General features: G+C 42.1%; 1 protein-coding gene across 5 annotated transcripts in view; it reads left to right on the forward strand.

Annotated features, from left to right (window-relative positions):
- The window catches only part of UST (uronyl 2-sulfotransferase), a 224,628-nt gene that overhangs the window by 146,567 nt on the left and 59,259 nt on the right, over positions 1-18,802 (forward strand). For 2 of the 5 annotated variants that reach the window (XR_003916111.1, XM_029962819.1), the window contains exons 8-9: positions 6,906-7,185; positions 12,987-13,046. Coding sequence is in view for 4 of the 5 variants with exons in the window: in XM_029962819.1 (XP_029818679.1) it covers positions 6,906-7,185; positions 12,987-13,046 (340 nt within the window). In the remaining variant the exon portion in view is untranslated. Of the gene's footprint in view, positions 1-6,905; positions 10,875-12,986; positions 13,051-18,802 lie in introns of those variants that run through there. The other 3 variants (XM_029962817.1, XM_029962818.1, XM_029962820.1) reach the window with 3 other exon arrangements.

Raw genomic sequence — 18,802 nt, forward strand, 5'->3', positions numbered from 1 at the left:
GTGAGATACAGCACATTTCCAGGCTGGGGGCGGGAGCAGAGGCAATGTGTGGTACGGGAGGGTCGGCTGAGGTGTCTCACGCCAGCTGGAAATCCATGTTGTTACTGGTAGGAGCAAAGGCATAACACCATGAAGTTTCCAGGAGGAGAGTTAGAAATTTCATGATAAATACTTACTGGGGGGAGAGGAGAACTCAGAGAGTGGTAGCTGTTTACAAAGTATGGAGAAAGTTATATGTTTGCATTGCTGTGTGTTGTAAGGCAAGTGTTTCATAATAGTGATATAATGCTTAAATGGTATATCAGAGCACTGTTGAATGCATATCACTGTTGCATTGTTCAGTTGACAGCCACATCAGTGTAGTGTTGACCTCTGCAATATATTCTAAATATATATTACTTGCATACTGTAGAAAGATGTTTCTTTTGTTATTTAAGGCCTTTTTAGCCTATGGTACTTCTTACGTTTATCATTTATCACTAACTTTTTTTTTTCTTTCTTCTTTATGTTTCTTCCTTGTGCTGATTTTATGCCATGCCTCCTTGATGTTTTCATCCTTGAGCATTAGTAGTTATTTGATTACATGTCTTTCAGATTATCTCTGTGAGCTCTTCCTGGCTAATCTCTGTTTTGGCATCCCCCCGTTTTTCTTTGCCAGGTTATCATTATCAGAGCTTCCTGAATATTTTCAATGTTAATATAAATAAATTATATTAGGTTAACAGTGAGATTATTCTTCCCTCTGCTTGCTTTATTCATTGTAGTGGTAAGAAAGAATTTGCGTATCTGTCTCACCTATTTCAGTCTCTGTCATAGAAAGACATAATTTTACAGTGTCGGTGCTAATTACAGTCTGGTGTATTTGCTCCCAAGATCCCTGACTGATAATTAATAGGACATTCTATTTGCCTAGGATTGCAGATCTGTGAAATTCTGTGTATTTCCTTTACCTCTGGAGAGCTGTCCTTTCAGAGAGATCCCTATCTGACCTTTAGGAGATAGGAAATTGCTGTGTGCCAGTGTGCTAGAGTTCTCCTAATACCCTAGAGTTAGGAGTTGTCCCATGTCAGCAAAGCAGCACAGTAATTCAGAATGAAGTGGTAAAACAAAGTAAGCATTGCTAGTGAGCCTAGTATAACTGTCCTCAATATGCACATGAGTGTCTAATCTTTGTCTACATGTTATTAAAACTTATACTGTATTTTGTTGATGGGAATGGCAGAATAGAGTAAGCTAGCAGTAAAGAGGTTAATAATAGGGGTTCATAGTATTTCAGATAAAGTTAGTAGATACTATGGGACAAATTACTACTTAACTTTTCCATCAGCTTTGATTTTTAATATACGTCTGCCTGGTCAGTGACTGTGTTGGGTTTTCTCCACCATCACTGCTTTCCTTTAGCAAATGTGAGCCTATGCAAGGTGCTCCATCACATAGTGCAGCTACAGCACACCATCCCTCTTCCAGCATGGAACTGAGTCCTGCCCCAGGCCTGAGACTCCTGAGTGGAAGCAGTCCTGTGGCCTTTGGAAAGACAACATGAGAGCCCAACACATCGGTGTCTCATCCATTCTCCCCAAACTGTCCTTTCCCAGATATCCTTCAAGAGCCAGGCTAAAAATTTCAGGTTTGAAAAGCGGATCAATTGTGCCAGAAAATTTTTTTGCTGAGCTGCAGTTCGATATTCTGAGTGCAGATCATTTCAAGCATAGCCGTCAGAGCCCTGTTTAGCACCACAGTGGTCGTTTGGGAGGCATATCAAGCAGAGGTCCTCACCGATGCGTACGTCACATCTAACCGCAGTGACATACATTTATTGCCATTTAAAACTGTGGAGAAGTAGGTATGTGCTGTAGCTCAGCTGCATACGATTGAAATGCAGGGCCTCCCTGTGTAGTTCCAGGAAATGAGTTTGCTCTATCTGTGACAGCCATCGTGTTCACACAGCCGTAAGAGCAGCAGAGCTCGGCGTGGAGTTTTTCCCCTGCAAGCACTAGGCAGGCAAGCCCACAGTTCTGCTGGCCTGCAGCCATCCTGCACTGCCTCCAGCCAGGCTCACCTCTCTGCACTGGATCCCCAAGGGTGCTGGGCTTCCCGAGGCTTCATCCAGGAGCAGCAGTGAGGAGGAGCCTCTGCATCGCACCCACCAAAACAGCAGGACACTGGAGAGCACGTCATGCTGAAATTCTCTTCTGAAGTGGAGAATGCCTTTAGGTTTATTTTATCTAAATATGGCAATTCAAGGTTTTTTGAGCCACAAAGTATAAAACTCATTTTCCCCTATGGTTTGGATTGCTGCAGTGAGTAATGCCAATTTCTTACTTTTTTTGAAAAAAAAAAAAAAAAAGTGAGTGTGTGGAAAGTAATAGTAAATGTTCATCCCTTGGTTACCCAAAAAAATTTAATTTTCTTCATCCCTATCTGCATACCAATTTAGTCTTAATTCAAGGTATGAGCAGGCTGCACGGGGAGGTTGCATTACTGGATAGTACATTCTTTTTAGTAATTTAAAAGAATGCCTAAGCAAACACAGTTTTAAAAAAATAACCCTAAGAAGTAAATGGTGTAGTTTGTTGCCCTCCATCTGCTTAGCTGTCTCAAAGGTCATAAAATAAGGATCCTTTGGTGGAACAGCTGGGTTTATGTAGCATATGCAGATTGGTATTTTGGCTTTAAGCCAGATCTACTTAATTTTCCATTTTTCTTCTATGACGAGGAGAGGTGCTTATGGTTTCAAGGGGCAGTTCTGTGATTTCATTCATATTTGTACTAAAGGGCCTTTTAAGATATTTAAGCTTAGAAACCAATCTAAATAAAACTCAAGTGCAAAAAAAAAAAAAGGTAGAGTTCACTTGTTTTATCAAAAGGCTGAGCCTACAGCCAGGCACAGTCCCAACTGGAGCCATCCAACAACCCACACCTCACAACTCTTAATGCACTGCAGTTACTGATCATGATGCTGCAGGGCAAATGAACAGGAGCCAGAAAATTTACATTGTTCCTGCAGCCTACCAGAGTACGGGTGTTTCTGTCTGTCATACGTATACTTCTGTAGCCATAGGTGTGCACGTAGAGCAAAGAAGAATTGCACACATCCAGAAACCCCTTTATGCCATTGTAACAGCAAATTCAGAGGAGGAGCGTATTGTGCTGGCTTGCAGCACTGGGCTGCTCCCTGCCTGGTACACCACCAGTACTTTGCCTTTGGCCGGTCCTGCCCCCACTGACTCCCCCTCCAAGAAAACAGTCCTTTCACCTTGTCATTGTTGGCAGCGCTCCTGGGCTGAGCACAAGTGCCTCTCTCTCCTGGGAGAAGCAGCCACCGAAGGGAGCTGGAGCTGTGAAAGTGGCTTTTCCCACATAGAGTCCTGGAGGGACTGTATAAGTAAAGAGCTTTTTCCAGTGAGCTAAATGGAGTTTTCTGTAGCAGAAATAACTTACGTAAAATAAAAATGAAGTTGGCAAGCAGTATAAAGGCTTAAGCTTAATAAATGCAATATTTAGTAGCGTATATTTGCTGCTGAGTTTGTAAAGAAAACCAGACTGCAAAGCTGGCAGGAGCTAAGCACCAGAAAGGAATGTCTTGAAGTGCTCAATAATCATAAGGAAGCAGTTTCCTTCTCTCCCAAGGACAGACTGAGTACAGTGGCCTTCCTAGCGTGGTCATCTCATACCCATCAGTGGCAACTTGAAGGCAACTTGGACAACTTGACTGAGAATTTAAAAATATGAGACATTTGTTACTCTGTTCTGGTCTATGGGTAAAGGTGGTATAGAAGAGAATAAGCTCTTAGGAAACACAAATATTTTCACTGAAATATTTTCACCTAAATATTTCACACTATTCACTAACTACAGTTAGTGCTTTCTATGCTAATGTCTGTTTCAAATGCAAGCATTTCATGATCCTTCCCCTATACTTTTTCTTAGCTAAACAGCATGTTAAAAATTGCATCTGTGGTTTTCTGGTTTTATATATTTTAATCATTGTACTCCTATCGAAATAAAACTAAACAAATTGATAAACAGTCAGGTTACATAGAGCATATTTCACCATATATGACTGTAATTTAAGAACAAAGAACTCCGTCTACTAAGCTGTTTTTACTTCAGTATACAAGTAGAGACAGAGATTTCAGTGTAAAGAACTAAAAAGTTTGGTGTGAAAGTTCCATTTAATTACACAGCCACATGTTTTAATTGTTACCAACTAATGAAAACCATTTGTCCTTTAGAGAAGGAATTAAAAGTACAAATGCAGAATAGAATTAGTGCTTTAAATAATTTTTTTGTGATTTAGAACACTGTTGCACTGGCTAAGCTAGTCAACATATTCTGTCTTTGTGTCATATTCTTCCTAAATTTCAAATTATTCTGCTGCAGTTGGTAAGCAAAACTGAGAGGGAGAATAGCTATTTCAGATATAACTTTTTTTTCTGCACCAGATGTATATGATGCAATGAAGTCCAATGAATGTGAGAATGTCCAGCCCAGCAGCACTTGTCTTATGTAGTATTATTAAAATGTTCTCAGTTGTATTTCTCCAATTCCTTTACTCTGAAAGAGGAAAATGCGTGTCCATTGATTGAAAACCAAATTTGCTTATAGGTGTGGATACCCCTAAGCTATATGAATATTAATCTTTTAAAATTTAAAGAAAGCAGTTCATTTTCACACTGCTGTACTTTGACCATCTGTTGTACTTTTCAAGATTTAAAATCTTGTACCAACTTCTTGCCTAAAAATCCTTGCTGTTGTGTTAGCTAGATGGGCCTACTCATCTTTTATTACCTCTTGGAATAAAAGAGTTTGCCTTTGCTTAAAATTCCTCTCTTCCCTAAGAAGTTATTCTTGATTATTTCTCTTGAATAAATACATTGCTTGTGGCATCCCAAGAACAACTCACTTCTACTAGGAGCCATCAATGCATGCCTTAGCTTTATGTGTAACCAGTTATGGAAACATGTTTCTCTGTAGAGCTGTTAGACCTATGTTAAGCTTTGCTGGCAGGGGCTTGAGAAGACCTCAATTTGTTCTGCCCATGTGAGTAAAACTCTGCCTATGGTAAAATCACATTTTGATTCAGGGACTCCCTTTGGAAGTGAGAGTAGTTGCTGCCACTGGAACCCAGTTGGAAACATGAAATGTTCTTTGTTGTCGGCTTACTCCTTGTAAGCTTTTTCTTTGCCGTCCTTCGTGGCCTGACCCTTTTGAATACTTCCAATTTGCAGAACTTCCATTTTAAAATCCAGCTCTTCTTCACTGCAACAGTTTATCTATGTAGTCATGTAGAACCATGTGAATTTCTGTGTGGCATTTGAAGCATCACAAATATAAATACTAGGGAAAGAATAAGCAGCAGAAGCCAAGACATTATCCTAAAAAACAAATAAACAAACAAAATCCCAACCAACCCAAACAAACAAAAAACAACCAACCAAAAAAAAAAAAAAAACACCTAAAAAAAAACCCCAGTTCTCATGCAGACCTTGCTGTTGTAGCAAAGAGCAAGAAAGTGAAATAAGGACCAACAAGATTAAAATTAATCTCTTGGGTTTAGAGTGGTAGAAAATGGCCTTAATGTGTCCCCTAGTCAAGTGGCTTTCTTTAGGACAGAACCGGTTAATCTGCTCTTAAAATCCTCCAGAGATCAGCTTTTGTAACATGTATGTGCTACTGCACTACCTAACTATCCTTGCCACAAAAAAAGGTTTTTTACTAATGTCTAACTGGTCTCTCCTTACTTCCATGCAAGCCTTTTCATCTTGCCATGTCTGGACCTAGGTGTATTCTGAGGCTATTACAGTCATTTCCATGGACATCACGTTCTCTTAGAGTAACATCTGAGGCTTACTGGGTTGGAGCACTGAGCTTTCAGGAAGCCTAATTATATAAGTTAGTACTTCATTTTTATAACAATCATTTCCATTTTTCCTAAAGAAAGTTGCAGTTGATAGAGGAGATATATTGATACTATAGGTCAATACTTCTAGCTTTTTCTGTTCTTCACAGTTGACTTTCAGTTACATCTCTGTCTTGGAGAAAAACAAAGTGCTTAGGATACTCTGGCAGCCTGTTGCCATCTGGTAGAAACAGCAGAATTATTGCCTTGAGAGTTTGCTTTACATCTTGTTTAAATACATTCATCTACAATGGTAGAGTAATTTATTGAGAGAGGAGGCAAAGAGGAAATTTATTTCTTTTGTTAGGAGCTCAAATTCTTTATCAACAATACGGGTGTTGTATTTCAGTTTACCAAAGCAAAAGTTGTTAGGTGATGAAAAAAATAGTGAAATCTTCCTCTCCCAGGGCATGGCAGGAAGATGAGTCTAGTTCAATTAACAGGTATAACAGGATCAGAAATTTAGTAGGCACAAATCAGTCTTGACGTGTCATGTGGTGATGCCAGCAATGCTTCAGTGCTAGCCTGAGATGGATTCAGGTTGATAAATATCTGTTTAGATAACAAAGCACAACTGAGACAGGTCACCATATGCCACATAGGAAATAATTGATTAGTTCAGCTCAGTGGTGTGCTTGATATACTTGGCATGCATCAAATTTCCAAAGCTAGGCAAGATTGTGGGTTTCTCTACATGTTTATGCTCATAATTCATATGACCTAATTTGTGTTTCCAGATAACCATTGGTGATTAAGATCTTCGGTGACTGCAAACAATGTGAAATGCTATGTATGAACTAACCATATTTAAACATTCAAGTCTGACTTCAAACAGCTATATTTTCTCACATCTTGTTAAAAGTAAATTCATTATAAGGAGACAGCTTGAGCTCATTTGTATCACTAATGCAGTAGGGCCATGCCTTACTGTTTTAATAAAAAAGTTTAGGTCTGGTCTCATTAATCAGCACCCATCATGTTGCTTTTTGTTCTTTCTTTACAGAGCATAGGAAACTTGGCAATCTGACTGTGACAGTGAAAAAAACCGTCCCCTCTCCAGAAGCAATACAGATCCTCTACCAACGCATGAGATATGAATACGAGTTTTATTACTATGTCAAAGAACAGTTCCACCTGCTAAAGCGCAAGTTTGGACTGAAGTCTCATATCAGGAAACCACGTCCCAGACCTGAGTTCTTCATTCCTTCTCCCCTGGAAACAGAGGAACCGATAGATGACGAGGAAGAAGATGATGAAAAGTGGCTAGAGGATATCTATAAAAGGTGATGGATGGAAGAACTATCCTTTATCTTCTGGTCACCCCTCCAGCTTTCTTAAGATTTTTTTAATTATTATTATTAAAAGTAACTCCTTAAGGGACTGAATTAATGCGCAGCAGATTTGAAATGGAACAGAAGAGACCATTCCCATATGCCGGAGCCATTGGGAGATACCTGGTTTTGCAGGTTTGATTCATTATATGGCGTTGGCTTTATAGCATCCTTGCTATAGCATGGTTCAAGAGGGAATTACCTACCATCTATCACAAAATAACTTTTGGAATACACAATAGTCCCTTGGGAAGCTGAAAAACATAAAAGAATAGATTAGACAGTCTTGAAAAGTAAATTTTATGGATTCTTGTCTCTCTCTTTGTCCAGAAACAGGTCTCCATTGCATAACACTGTGGCATTAACTACCAGCTATGTGAGCTACAGGCAGTAAGCCATTTGGGAAGAGTGTCTCTTTCTATCCAAAGCACACTGGTATCCCAGTGGTATGATCAGAGCCCTTGCTTTGTCTGTGCACATCCAAGGATACCAGGCTCAGAAAGGGGCTTTGTAATGGCTTCTTAAATTACCCTGTGCAGGAGAAACGAGGCTGCTATTCTGGCAAATCAATACTATTGGGTGTAAGGCAAGTTACAGGAACCAGATATTTTTGGTAAACCCTTCTAGTTCTTAGAGGGGGAAAAGTTACCAGGCCAGTGAATGGCAACAACAAATCAAAAGTGCCAGGCAGGGTTACCTAAATGGTAGAGTTTTGTTTCAGTAGTTGAGTATATTTCTATTAGACTCTAAAGGAGAAGGTGCAGCATATGGTTTTTATGTTCAGGAATGGTATTTGTATATTTTCGTTTCTTCTTATGAGTCACAAATCCAAAGATATAGAGAGAAAGTAATTTAAAAACTTAGATGATCTGTAACCCTTATTAAGCATGTCCTGTATTTCTGCAACTGCAGAATTTAGTTGTTCACATCTGAAGCTGAACGCAGCTGTCCCACCAGTGCAAACACCAAAGTCCTGCTTTTAGCATCGCTAGAAGGAAAATTAATAATATGAACATACACAGCTTCTCTAGTTGAAATATTTCAGAATCATAAAACAAAGAAAGGAAGATACATTCTGTGAAACCAAAGCTGATTCAATGATAGGTTGTTAAGAGAGTCACTGTGAAAGTTGCCCTTATTAATCACTACAAGTATTATCTACCAACACTAGAAAGGAGATCAGTGGAAGCTGGGAGGGGAAAGAGAAATAGCCTCAATATGTTGTCTTTAAGGTGGATGTCCCCAGGGTGGGGTTCTCTGTGACATGCGTGCTTGCCAGCTATTTGGCAGCCTGCCAGGACTGGTGGTGCAGAAGCGACAGACCTGCAGGCAGCCCTGGACAGAGCTCTTTGGCCATCTGCTCCATAGCAGAATAGGGGGGAGTTTGGGGTCTTGATGAGGCCTTGGCCTCTTGTGCACTGTTGTTGCCAGAGGAAGCTGTACTAACAGAGGGTAATAGCAATAAAATCCTGTCCTTAGAGCACAGGAAAGAAGCAGAGATGAAGAGATGCAGCTACTTGCCAGGATGAGGACAACCCACCTCTGTCTATCTCATATCCTTTCTCAAACATCTACAGAGCAATTTTTGCTTCTGATTCTGCTGCTGATTCTGCAAGGTCATACTTCAGTTTGCAATAACAGGCAGAAGTTATTTTGTGATGGATGAAGCATATAAGCTCAAATGTTCTTTCCAAGGGTTTCCTCTTCCATGAGCCTGCTGACAGCCAATAAACATTATGGTCCATCTTCTTCATCAGTCAGTCTTTACCTACACACAGAGAATGAAAATAAAGAAGTGTAGTTGTGTTAAGACAAGATGCTAACTTACAGAAAATATTAGGAAGAAGATTCTCTTCTCACAGTTAACATCCCAGGTTGGTGTTAGCAATGCACTACTGTGGGGAGCATGTAAAGAAAGCTGAAAATGGCACAGATAATAACTAACATATTAGCTAAAATATGAATCTGCTGCATTGTATATTTTAAGTGGTTTCTATGAAATTACATTGAAAGAGTAATGATTAGTGTACACACTGTGGAGTTGTTATATTTCGGAAAGAAAACTAGTATTCTCATGTTTCTGAAATTCTGTTTGAATCCTTTTTTTACCAATGTTTTAACAGAATATAGTCAACACATTCACCCTTCCTGGAAGTTCACTGCTGCTTACAGTAAAGTCTGTTTTTATCTGATTATTTAATGGTATTTTCAACCATCACTACTTATATTCTCAATACAAAACCTGTTTAATGATTTACTCGCTAGGGTTTAATGTTGTTGTATTTTTCATAACAATCAACCTGACCTCTCCTTGAATGGTACTTCTTAAGTTTATCTGGCACATAGCATCTAATATTCCTGGTCCTGTGGCCTATTTCTCTGTCATTAAATGTATTTTACATAACTGTTAACAGGTACATTTTAAGCTGGTTAATCTTTGACTTATTTATTGAAACTTTTCAGCACATTCCAAATTCTAAGTTGCTCAGGAAGTTGATTTAAATGATTATATTTTGATCTGATGAATATTTCCTATTCAAAAAAAAAAATCATTGTTTGCAAGCCTTTAGCCTGTGACAGTTTTGTAGGAAGTGCCATGCATGTACTTGTAGGTCTTTGTGGGGGGACACTTATAAAAATAAGAAAATATATGTGTACATTAGCTTAGCTATAAATGAAAGCAACATATGTTTTGGGATGAAATCTTCTTTAACTTATTCACTACTATCTTCTGAAATATCAGTAAGCCATATGACTCTCTATTTTTCAGTCCAACGATGTTTAAAAATAAAACTTGCACATTTCTTCCTGGCGCCATAATCCACTTGCTTGCACTAGTTTTCCTACCTGGGTACAGCAGCTGAGGGTAAGACACTGGAGTTGCACCCAGCAGAACAGTGTTGGAGATGGCACAGTACGCTAAAGTCATACTTTAGCAGTGAGACTGGGACAGGTTGCTCCCAGGTTAATTCTGTTTCTCAAACTATCTGGAGGTGTGAGAGTGAAGTCAGAATTATTTTACTTACTTTGGATATGCAGTCATGACCCTGAAATACCTTGTCTGTGTTCTGAGGCTGCTAAGTAGAAAGAAGCTTTATCCTGGGGAGAGACAACTTAGTCCCTATACACTGCTTTTTACTAGATGTGGTATTTGATGGCCAGGCATAAAAGCTCCAGTAGTCAGAGTGATGTTATAATGTAAGTGAAGCATCAGTGCCTTCACAATAAAGAAAGAATCAACCATTGTTAAAATGCAGCAATCTGGAAAAAATAAATTTTAGTCTTAAGTTTCAAGTGACGGTGACAAATGGTGCCATTTTTTTGTTTCTGTTTATTTTACTTGTCTTCCACATAAACTGTGTTGGTGATGCAAGGCTAAGTCCAAGTATCTGAAATGTTCTCTACTTGTATGTAGAGAAGTAGCTTGGCAGAACTGAAGGCATGCGAACCTGATTTGAAGCATTTCAGTTTCTTTGCAATTCTTTATCATTGAACCTTTGATGAATTTGATTGAATGTTACAATATAGAATGGTACATTTTATCATAAAGACACACACAAACCCACAAATTTTAAATGTTGGAGAACAGATCTGTGGATCCCAGTCATAGAATTCTTCCTCCTTTCAATATTTGACATAAGGAAATTTAATGTAAAGGTATGTTTTTTGACTAATAGATCAAACCACACTGCATGCCAACCTTGGTCCTCTTATCAAATGAAAAAACATTGTCTGCCAAAGAGTAAAACTCTACATCCTCGTAAAAAATAATTTAATTTCCAGTTAAGGGTAATGGTGCTCTGATCTTTCCCTCCATTTTAAGAAAGGGAACATCTGTGATGTTAGACCATTAGCCTAAAACAGCAGAGCAACATTTTTGAGAGCTAGAATACAACACTACAGCATTCCTTCTGTTTTCTTTTTAAGGAATTGGCCTTTATTGCAAAGAGTTCAGCAAACATATAAAATGCTATTGATCAGTCTGTTTGCATCAGCCAAGACCAAAGTAAACAACTGAGCATTGCTACGTGTAGACCTTCATACACAGATTCCATGGGAAAAACGAGGATGTTACCGAGCCTTGTAAGTGCCTGTCTAGTGGTGTTGGAATCACCAGAAGTGCTTTTGCAGGGTTCCCAGAGGACTCTTTGCAAAGTTAGGCACTGCTTAGGTGCCCACAGGTATGGTGGGAAGGGTGCTGAAAGGCAGATCTATGAGAAATGGCCATTTGGGGGTGAAAAAAATTCCCTGCAAGGTCATATGTTTTCTTTGTTTTGCCCAGAAATGGCATTGCATGCCAAGCTGCAGCATGCAGTGAACTTCAAATCTCAGTTGTAAGCTTTAGAAAGTAGAGGTGTGTGTAATGGGAGCACCAGCACATTGTAACGATTGTGTCACAGCACCGACGTCTGACACTGTCTTATTGGAAGAATCTGGAGGTGGGATGGAAGGTTGCTATGGAGGACAACGGGATGGGGAAGGAAGAGGGTTTTCTGCAAACACATATTTGGCCTTTCAGACACTATAAGATGGCGAGATTTGACCTGTGGTTTATTTTAATGTGGATTTTGAATATAAACATGTGGATTTCCTTTTCTGAGTATATAACGGGAGAATGTGAGTTGGGTTTGTATTTAACCATCATGGCTGTGAAAGGGTAAGTTAATAACACTGCTGTCAGGCAGGAGTTTGCTTTATGCAGACTTTTGTCATCCTTCTGTTCCTTCTCTGGATAAAATAGGGGGGAAAAAAGCTAAAAAATCAGCTACACCACAGGGCAGTTGGTGCTGTGAAAAACAGAGATTAGCAGGAATACATGGAGTGGAGACAATGCTGTTCAGGGTTAAGGTTAATGGTCTGAACACGACATGATATAGAGCACCCAGCAGAAGGGTTGCACAAATTGCTCCCTCTATGGCTTTGGCTTGTCTGGAAAACTTGAGACCATGCTTCAAACTCAAATGCTGCTTCAGATTTGTTGTTTACTGTTTGGTTTTTTGACTTTTTCAGTATTCTTTCAAATTGCCACTCCGCCTCAGAAACCTGATAGAGTATAAGCACGCAGCCTATTCCTATATCTGATGGGCAGAAGCTGATCGAAGACACAGATTTGATCCTTCAGCAAAACTCTCTCCAGGTGCAAGTAACGAGCAGAGTGAAATGAATCCTTGGCACAGTGGGGCCGCTGACAAGCAGAGTAATATTTAGTTACCGTACCACAAGGGAAAGTATTCCTGCAGTTTTCCAGTTTACTACAGGAGACTTCGGATAACCTCGGGGATCATGGGAGCATGTTCCAGTGTTGATCTCATGATTGTCTCCAGTTTAGGTGCAGGAAAGAAACAGAGGTGGTTACAGTTTGTAGCAGACACAAGAGCGAAAGTCCAGGGTATAGCTTCCCACAGCACACAGGAATTTCTCTTCTAGGAGCCTCCTATCTCGTTTGTGTGGTGGGAAGCTCAGGGAGGGGAAATCAGCTGTACTTGTTAGTCTCTGATTCCCCAGAGAAGACAAGATTCTCAAGATCATGCTGGATAAATGTGCTAGAAGAAGTGGCAATGAGGCACTTATGCTTCACAGAAGAGCTGTGAGCCTTTTCCATTTTCACTTTCTCCATTAGTTTGTGTTTGAACAAACCATAGGCCATATTTGCTGTATTTCTCAAGGTCGGTCTGTGCAGGGTATTTCTTCACTAACCATATTGTCTGAGCATCTTGGAAAATGATTACTGTCTTTATCCTTTTGATCCACAGTGGAGGTAAAGAAGTACTGTTATCCGCATTTCATACATTGGGAATGGATACATCAAGTGGGTAAGTGATATTCCAAATGTCACACAGGAAGGTTGTGAAAAAGCAACAACGATAATTTAGTCAAGTGTCTTAATCCTTGAACTTTCTTTTCTGCTCTAAGATTGGATTTTAGTTACATGTAGTTGTTTCCTTAAAACTCTGAAAACCTTTCAGTTAACTGCCTAAATATGAATAACTTTTTAGCCCTTCATCAGACCATTTATGTCCTTTTGGGATAAAGATTAATTCCAAGTTTTATTTGTTCAGCTGCATGATAAACACCTGCAGAAATGGCGTGGCTGTAAGGTGGCTTTATGTTTGGGAAAGGTGTTCCTGTAGTAGTAAGAGCAGATAAGCAGATAGGAGGGTGGCTGAAGTCACATCTTGTAAATTTAGCCATTCACAAGAATATGGACACATTTTCTCCTTCAATATATGGTGCTTGTAGCCTACTTGAAAAGTCATCAAACCTGTGTTCACATACGTAGTTTAAGTTGTGTTTTCCTTTGGTTTTCCACAGTGCTTAAAAACTGGGAACATGATGCGATGCCTTAATGTTCAGCAACCAACACCAACACAGAATGAAAAGACAGTTCTCACTTCACTGAGTAGTCAGTTTTGTCTGGTGTACCGACAAACTCAAATTTCTGATAGCTTCTCCAGCTACCAGATAGGGGCATATGCCTCTCAGCTGAGAGATACGGTGCTTTACTCTCATCTTCTCTCTTTCCTTTCCTTACCTGGGCAGTACACATCATTAAAGCTTTTGCCCATGTCTTCTGGGGAGCATTTTAAGGAAGACTGAGTAAATGTGGATATAATCCTCTGTCCAAGTGTCTGTGGAAGAGCATGAGCTGTTGAACCTAGTTCTAAACTTTGATGCTGGCGGAAGGCTCTTGATTTTGAGCCCACCTTGCAGGTGTCAGCTTCGTTCCTGCTCCAGATCTAGTTTCTGCTCTGAGTATTAGGGCGAGTCCTGGCCTGTCTCCGTTGAAATAACTGAGGCTTAGCAATGCCAAATCCGTCCCCTCTGGCTTGGAGCCGGGAGGCTGAAATGCACTGGCAGGTGAGCCCATCAGGGTGCAAAGAAGTCTCCGTAGTATCAGTCCTCCGATATGAGAAGAGACACTGAGTGTCAGCAGCAGGCCCGGAGGCTGGTGTCTGAATGGGGTGAGGGAAACAGAGCTGGTTCCTCAATTGTAGCTAGCTGATGGGCATTTCTGCCAAATCTCCCTTGGACAAGTTTGTGCTAGTCCTGTCAGCACTTGCTGTGGGAAAAAACCTTCCTTACTGCACTTCTTGGGACAGTAAGCTGGCAAGGAAAGCCCAGCAGCACCTCTCTTCCAAAGAGGCTGCAGAGATCCAGGGGAGGTGTCAGGGTGCAGGGGAGGGAGGGCAGCAGGCTCCTGCCTGCCCCACAGCAGCTTAGTTCTGAGCTGTTTCTCACAAGAACAAGGCAGGACAATGCTGAAAGAGGACAGTGCTGCTTCTTAAGGCATGAAAACCCAGCTCCTCACAATGGGGTTTCTTGTTAGAAACTTTGCTGTGAAAACTCCCTGGAGTCTCTGCATAATTGTAGCTTTCCAGGAGGTTTTGCCCCAAAGAACATGATTTGGCCCATCAGCACTAGCTGGAAACTAAGCTTTCGAGTGCTCCACAATCCAGCCCTTGTCAGTCACGCCACTTGTGTCTGTGCATGGGGCTCTTTGTGATAAACCTCAGTGGAATTTGGAAAACGTTCAGCAAATTTGACCTCTACTTTGTCTTATAAATATCACAGTGTCAAGCAGCATCACACATGTCTTATCACTCCAAAACTGGGAGAAGAAGATGGAATTAGCATGCAGTCAGCTCTGATTTTCCAAAACAATATCTGCTGAGTTAAAGGAAAAAAGCTTTTTACTTCTCGGAAAGAAAAGAGAATGTCCTCTTTTTAGCCCAAGGGAAGGGGCTTCTTCCCAAACTTACTCTGAACACTCATGGGCATGTACTGGCCAAACCAAAGGAGCCTAAAGCGTTTTCGTCTTTTGTAGGGAAGAGCACCATGACAGCCAGCTCCAGCAAGGAAGACAAGATGAGACCCAGCCCATTTCTATATTCTCACTACAGGAAAGAGAACAGAGGCATTGGCAAAACCTTGGCCAAGAACAGCTCTGACCAAAGTTGAGAGCTTCTAACTTCTCTGCAAAATAGATGTAAAAGTGCGAAACAGATAGCAAAGCTTACTGGAGCAATCCAAGGAAAATACATCTAGCTGCAGGTCAGCATCTTTTCAGAAAGCTGCTGCTCCTGCTAACATAAGGCAGGTCAGATCCTTTCTTTCCTTAAAAATTGGATGTGGTCCAGCAGTGCCCCCTCCCTGGCCCCCCTCAGGTTCCGCCCAGGCTACAGCGGCCGTGCCGGTGCTGTCGCAGGCATGGATGCCTTGGAGCCCAGCACAGCTGGCAGCCCAGCTTGCTGCCGAATCGCTGTGTGGCCCAGCCTAATTGCATAAAGCTTTCCTTTCCCCTCACCGCGAATGCTAGAGTGTAGTATTTATCTTCTCTGCAAAACTTTTATGAGAGTTGGTATGGTTTTGTAGAATTCCTGAATAACGGGGATCACAATAGCTGTGGTGGAGCCAGACTTTGCAAACCCAAATGCCTGCACTGTTTGCCTTATTTATGTGCAGTCTCTGCAAACAGGAGTTGTGCTCCTTTGCCTCCCACTGATCCCACTGGCAAATGCCCCATACACCTCACAATCCAGCCGAGGTGCAACTGCTCAGAGTGCCCCTGACACTTCAGCCTCCCTCCTTCTGTGTCAGTCCCAGACTCAGAAAGGAGCCCGGACACCATTGGAAATGCAACTGAATGCAACTCTCTAAAACACTTGGGGACTTTGGACTAATTTGTCTTCCTCTGGAAATAAAAAGGAGGTCCTGAGAATTTCCCTGGGGAAATTTTCCATGGGAAAATCTTCTTCGCTTTCCTGCCAGATAGTGAGCTGACAAAAGTTTGTTGAAACACAACAGGTAATCCCTACCTTCCTCAAAATAGCCCTTCAGGTTTTGGCCAGCCCTTATATACTGTGAAGCCAGCAGTGACATGTCATATCCTTGAAGACTCCTCTTACCAGCAATATTTAAGATCAAATAGTAATAATAATTACAAATAGTATTGATAATAATATTATGTTTACCTCATGGTGTTAATGTTCAGTTGAAACAGAAAATGCTGAAAAAAAATGTTTGGCATGCAGAGGAAACCTTATGCAAGATGGGGATGAGTGCAGGTTAAACTGCAGGAGCCTCTTGCTGAGGAGGCCTAGACTGCAGTGCTCCATGCCTAGGAACAGCTAGCTTTCCCTTCTTCCTTCCTCTCCAGTGCATGCCAGTCATTTCGGTTTAGATGAATTTTTTAGAAAAAATTAGTAAGCCAAACCAAACCCAAGTATCCATTGTTTTTTCCAGCCAGTCCCTCCAAAAGCAGTTTGCTTAAGTCCAGTGAGTCAAAAGAAGAATTGCTCCCTTACTCATCATTCCCATTTGCATTGCTGTAGAGGAGATCTGATAGAGAAATGGTGTGGACAAGCCCTGAACCTTGCACCGGGACTCGGTAGCTCATTCTTGGGAAAGCACTGCATTAGCTGTTGGGACTTTAGGCTTGGAGACTGCCTAAATGGTTATTATTTTGTTCAGGGCCAACGGAGCCTATGTGAAGGTGCCGCCCTAAAGGGAACCACAATCTGAAGCAGCCAAGTGGAGCCAAACCAGGCTGGCACACACAGAAATGGCAGGCTCCCACCATAGCACTGCAGTTAGGCAGTCAGCATGTGTTTGGTTTGTTCACTGTATAGCAACATAAGCAAGTATATGTGTATAGCTTTAAAACACTAACTGTGGCCCTCTGGAGGTCCACAGGGGTTTTAGGAACAAAAGAGAGAAGAGTTTTGCTTCTAAAAAGTTTTTAAAAAGTTTAGAGACCAGAGCAGAGAAACCAGAAAAGAGGTGAAGTGCATGGGAGGGTGTAAGGAGCAGAAGAACCCTGTATAAGTGGAGTGAGGAAAGCCACTCCTGATGTAGGTTTCAAGCAGCTGGATATCCATAAGGGAGCTGACAGAAAGACCACTCACAGTCTCTCTGGCTCCACTCTTCCTGCCCCTGATGCTGAGGGCACACTTTGTGAAAAGTCCACACCTGATAAAAGACAGGAGCACACAGCAATGGGAAAAATATTCAGCCTGGATCCAGATGTAGTGATGGAACCAGGTTAAACTGCTCAATAACCCTGGAAGCCACTGGCTTTCAGGTGCTGGAACCAAACTGAGGGAGATAATTAGGGACGGGATCCTTTGTTCCTTTTGGTTCTGGTCAGCAAATGTCCATGCTGGTGCAAAATGCTGCACATTTTTAAAAGGAAGCAAGGCTGCCTATAATATTGTTTCAAGCTTTCTTCTATCAAGCTGCCAATATCAGCTTTTTTTAAAGGTTTTCTTCACCTTTCAATCTCAACTTTGTGACCTCAGCTTCTCAGCAAAGTCAAAGGGGGCTCTGAGCTGACTCACTTTTCAGAGGAAGGGTTTTTCCTCCTACTGCTGTGTTGCCTTGTTCCCACACCTCATGGGTCTCCGCATTTCCAATGCAGAGCCTGTGCTCCACAAAAATGCACCACAGGCTTTCAAAGAATGCATCTGTTTATATTACCTCCCCTGGCCCAACATCCTGTTTTGGGAAAAATAACTTTTATAATGAGAAGCAGGGGAAAGCGAACAAATGATCCTTCATGCAAGCGGTGAAGGTCTTTCTTTCCCCCAGAGTTTCTGAGATGGACTGCTTTTTTTTCCCCGGAATTACTGCCTTGGAGGAAAGAGTGGATAACTCCAACCACGCTCTCCGCGCAGAGACGCGCGGTGTCCGCTGCCCCCTGAGCCACAGCCGGCTCGGAGGACCTGCCCGGGGGGCGATGCGCTCCACCGGGCTCGGGGCCTGCCCGGGCGGCGGGCACTAGAGGGAGCCGCGGGCCGCGGCCAAACCCACCCGCCGAGCCCCCACGCCGCCGGCCCGGGCCCGGGGCAGATGAGCAGCGCCGGGGGTGTCTCCGCCACGAAACAGCCCCGAAGGTCGCAAGTCGGGCCCGGCTCCGGGACTGCACTCGGGCCCCGCTGGCGGCAGCGCCCCGGCTTCGCTCTCGCCCGGCGGCATCTGCCGGGCCGCGGGTACTTGCGGGGCAGCAGCGGTGGGGAGGAGGACTGGCCGGGGCGAAGGGGAAGGGACCTGCCCGAGAGAGACGAGATGAAGCCGGGGCTGCTTGAACGAACAGTTCTGGCTGGCAGCGAGCACTCAGGCACCGAGAAATGCTAAAGATTACGGGTGGGAGATGGTGTGAGATGTGGCGGGATATTAAAAGAGAAAAACCAGGGAGTGGCCACGTCTCTGGAGATCAGAGCAAAAGTCAGGCACTCTAGAGGAGAGAGGAAGAGGGATGAAGCTCCTTACTGAGTATTGAAATGATAATATACAGCTTGCTTTCAAGAACCAACCAAAGAAACCAAGGCTATGAAAAGTCCTTTCCAGGCTGGGGCTGTAACAACCTTTGATGAACAAACATCAAACCTACAAAACCATATTCTCGTTTACTTTTGGCAGTGGGAAGAACAAATTAAACTTCCGCACAGATGGTACCTTTCTTCTGGTGACATCAAAGCCCAGAAAAGATGAATAGACTGAACCTTACTGCTCTCTTGAGAGATCATTCACTATTATAATCCCAGCTTTGCTGGGCACATTTAGAAGCATG

This window comes from Manacus vitellinus, unplaced genomic scaffold (assembly GCF_001715985.3).
Source record: "Manacus vitellinus isolate BGI_N305 unplaced genomic scaffold, ASM171598v3 scaffold_4_pilon, whole genome shotgun sequence".
Lineage (NCBI taxonomy): Eukaryota > Metazoa > Chordata > Aves > Passeriformes > Pipridae > Manacus > Manacus vitellinus.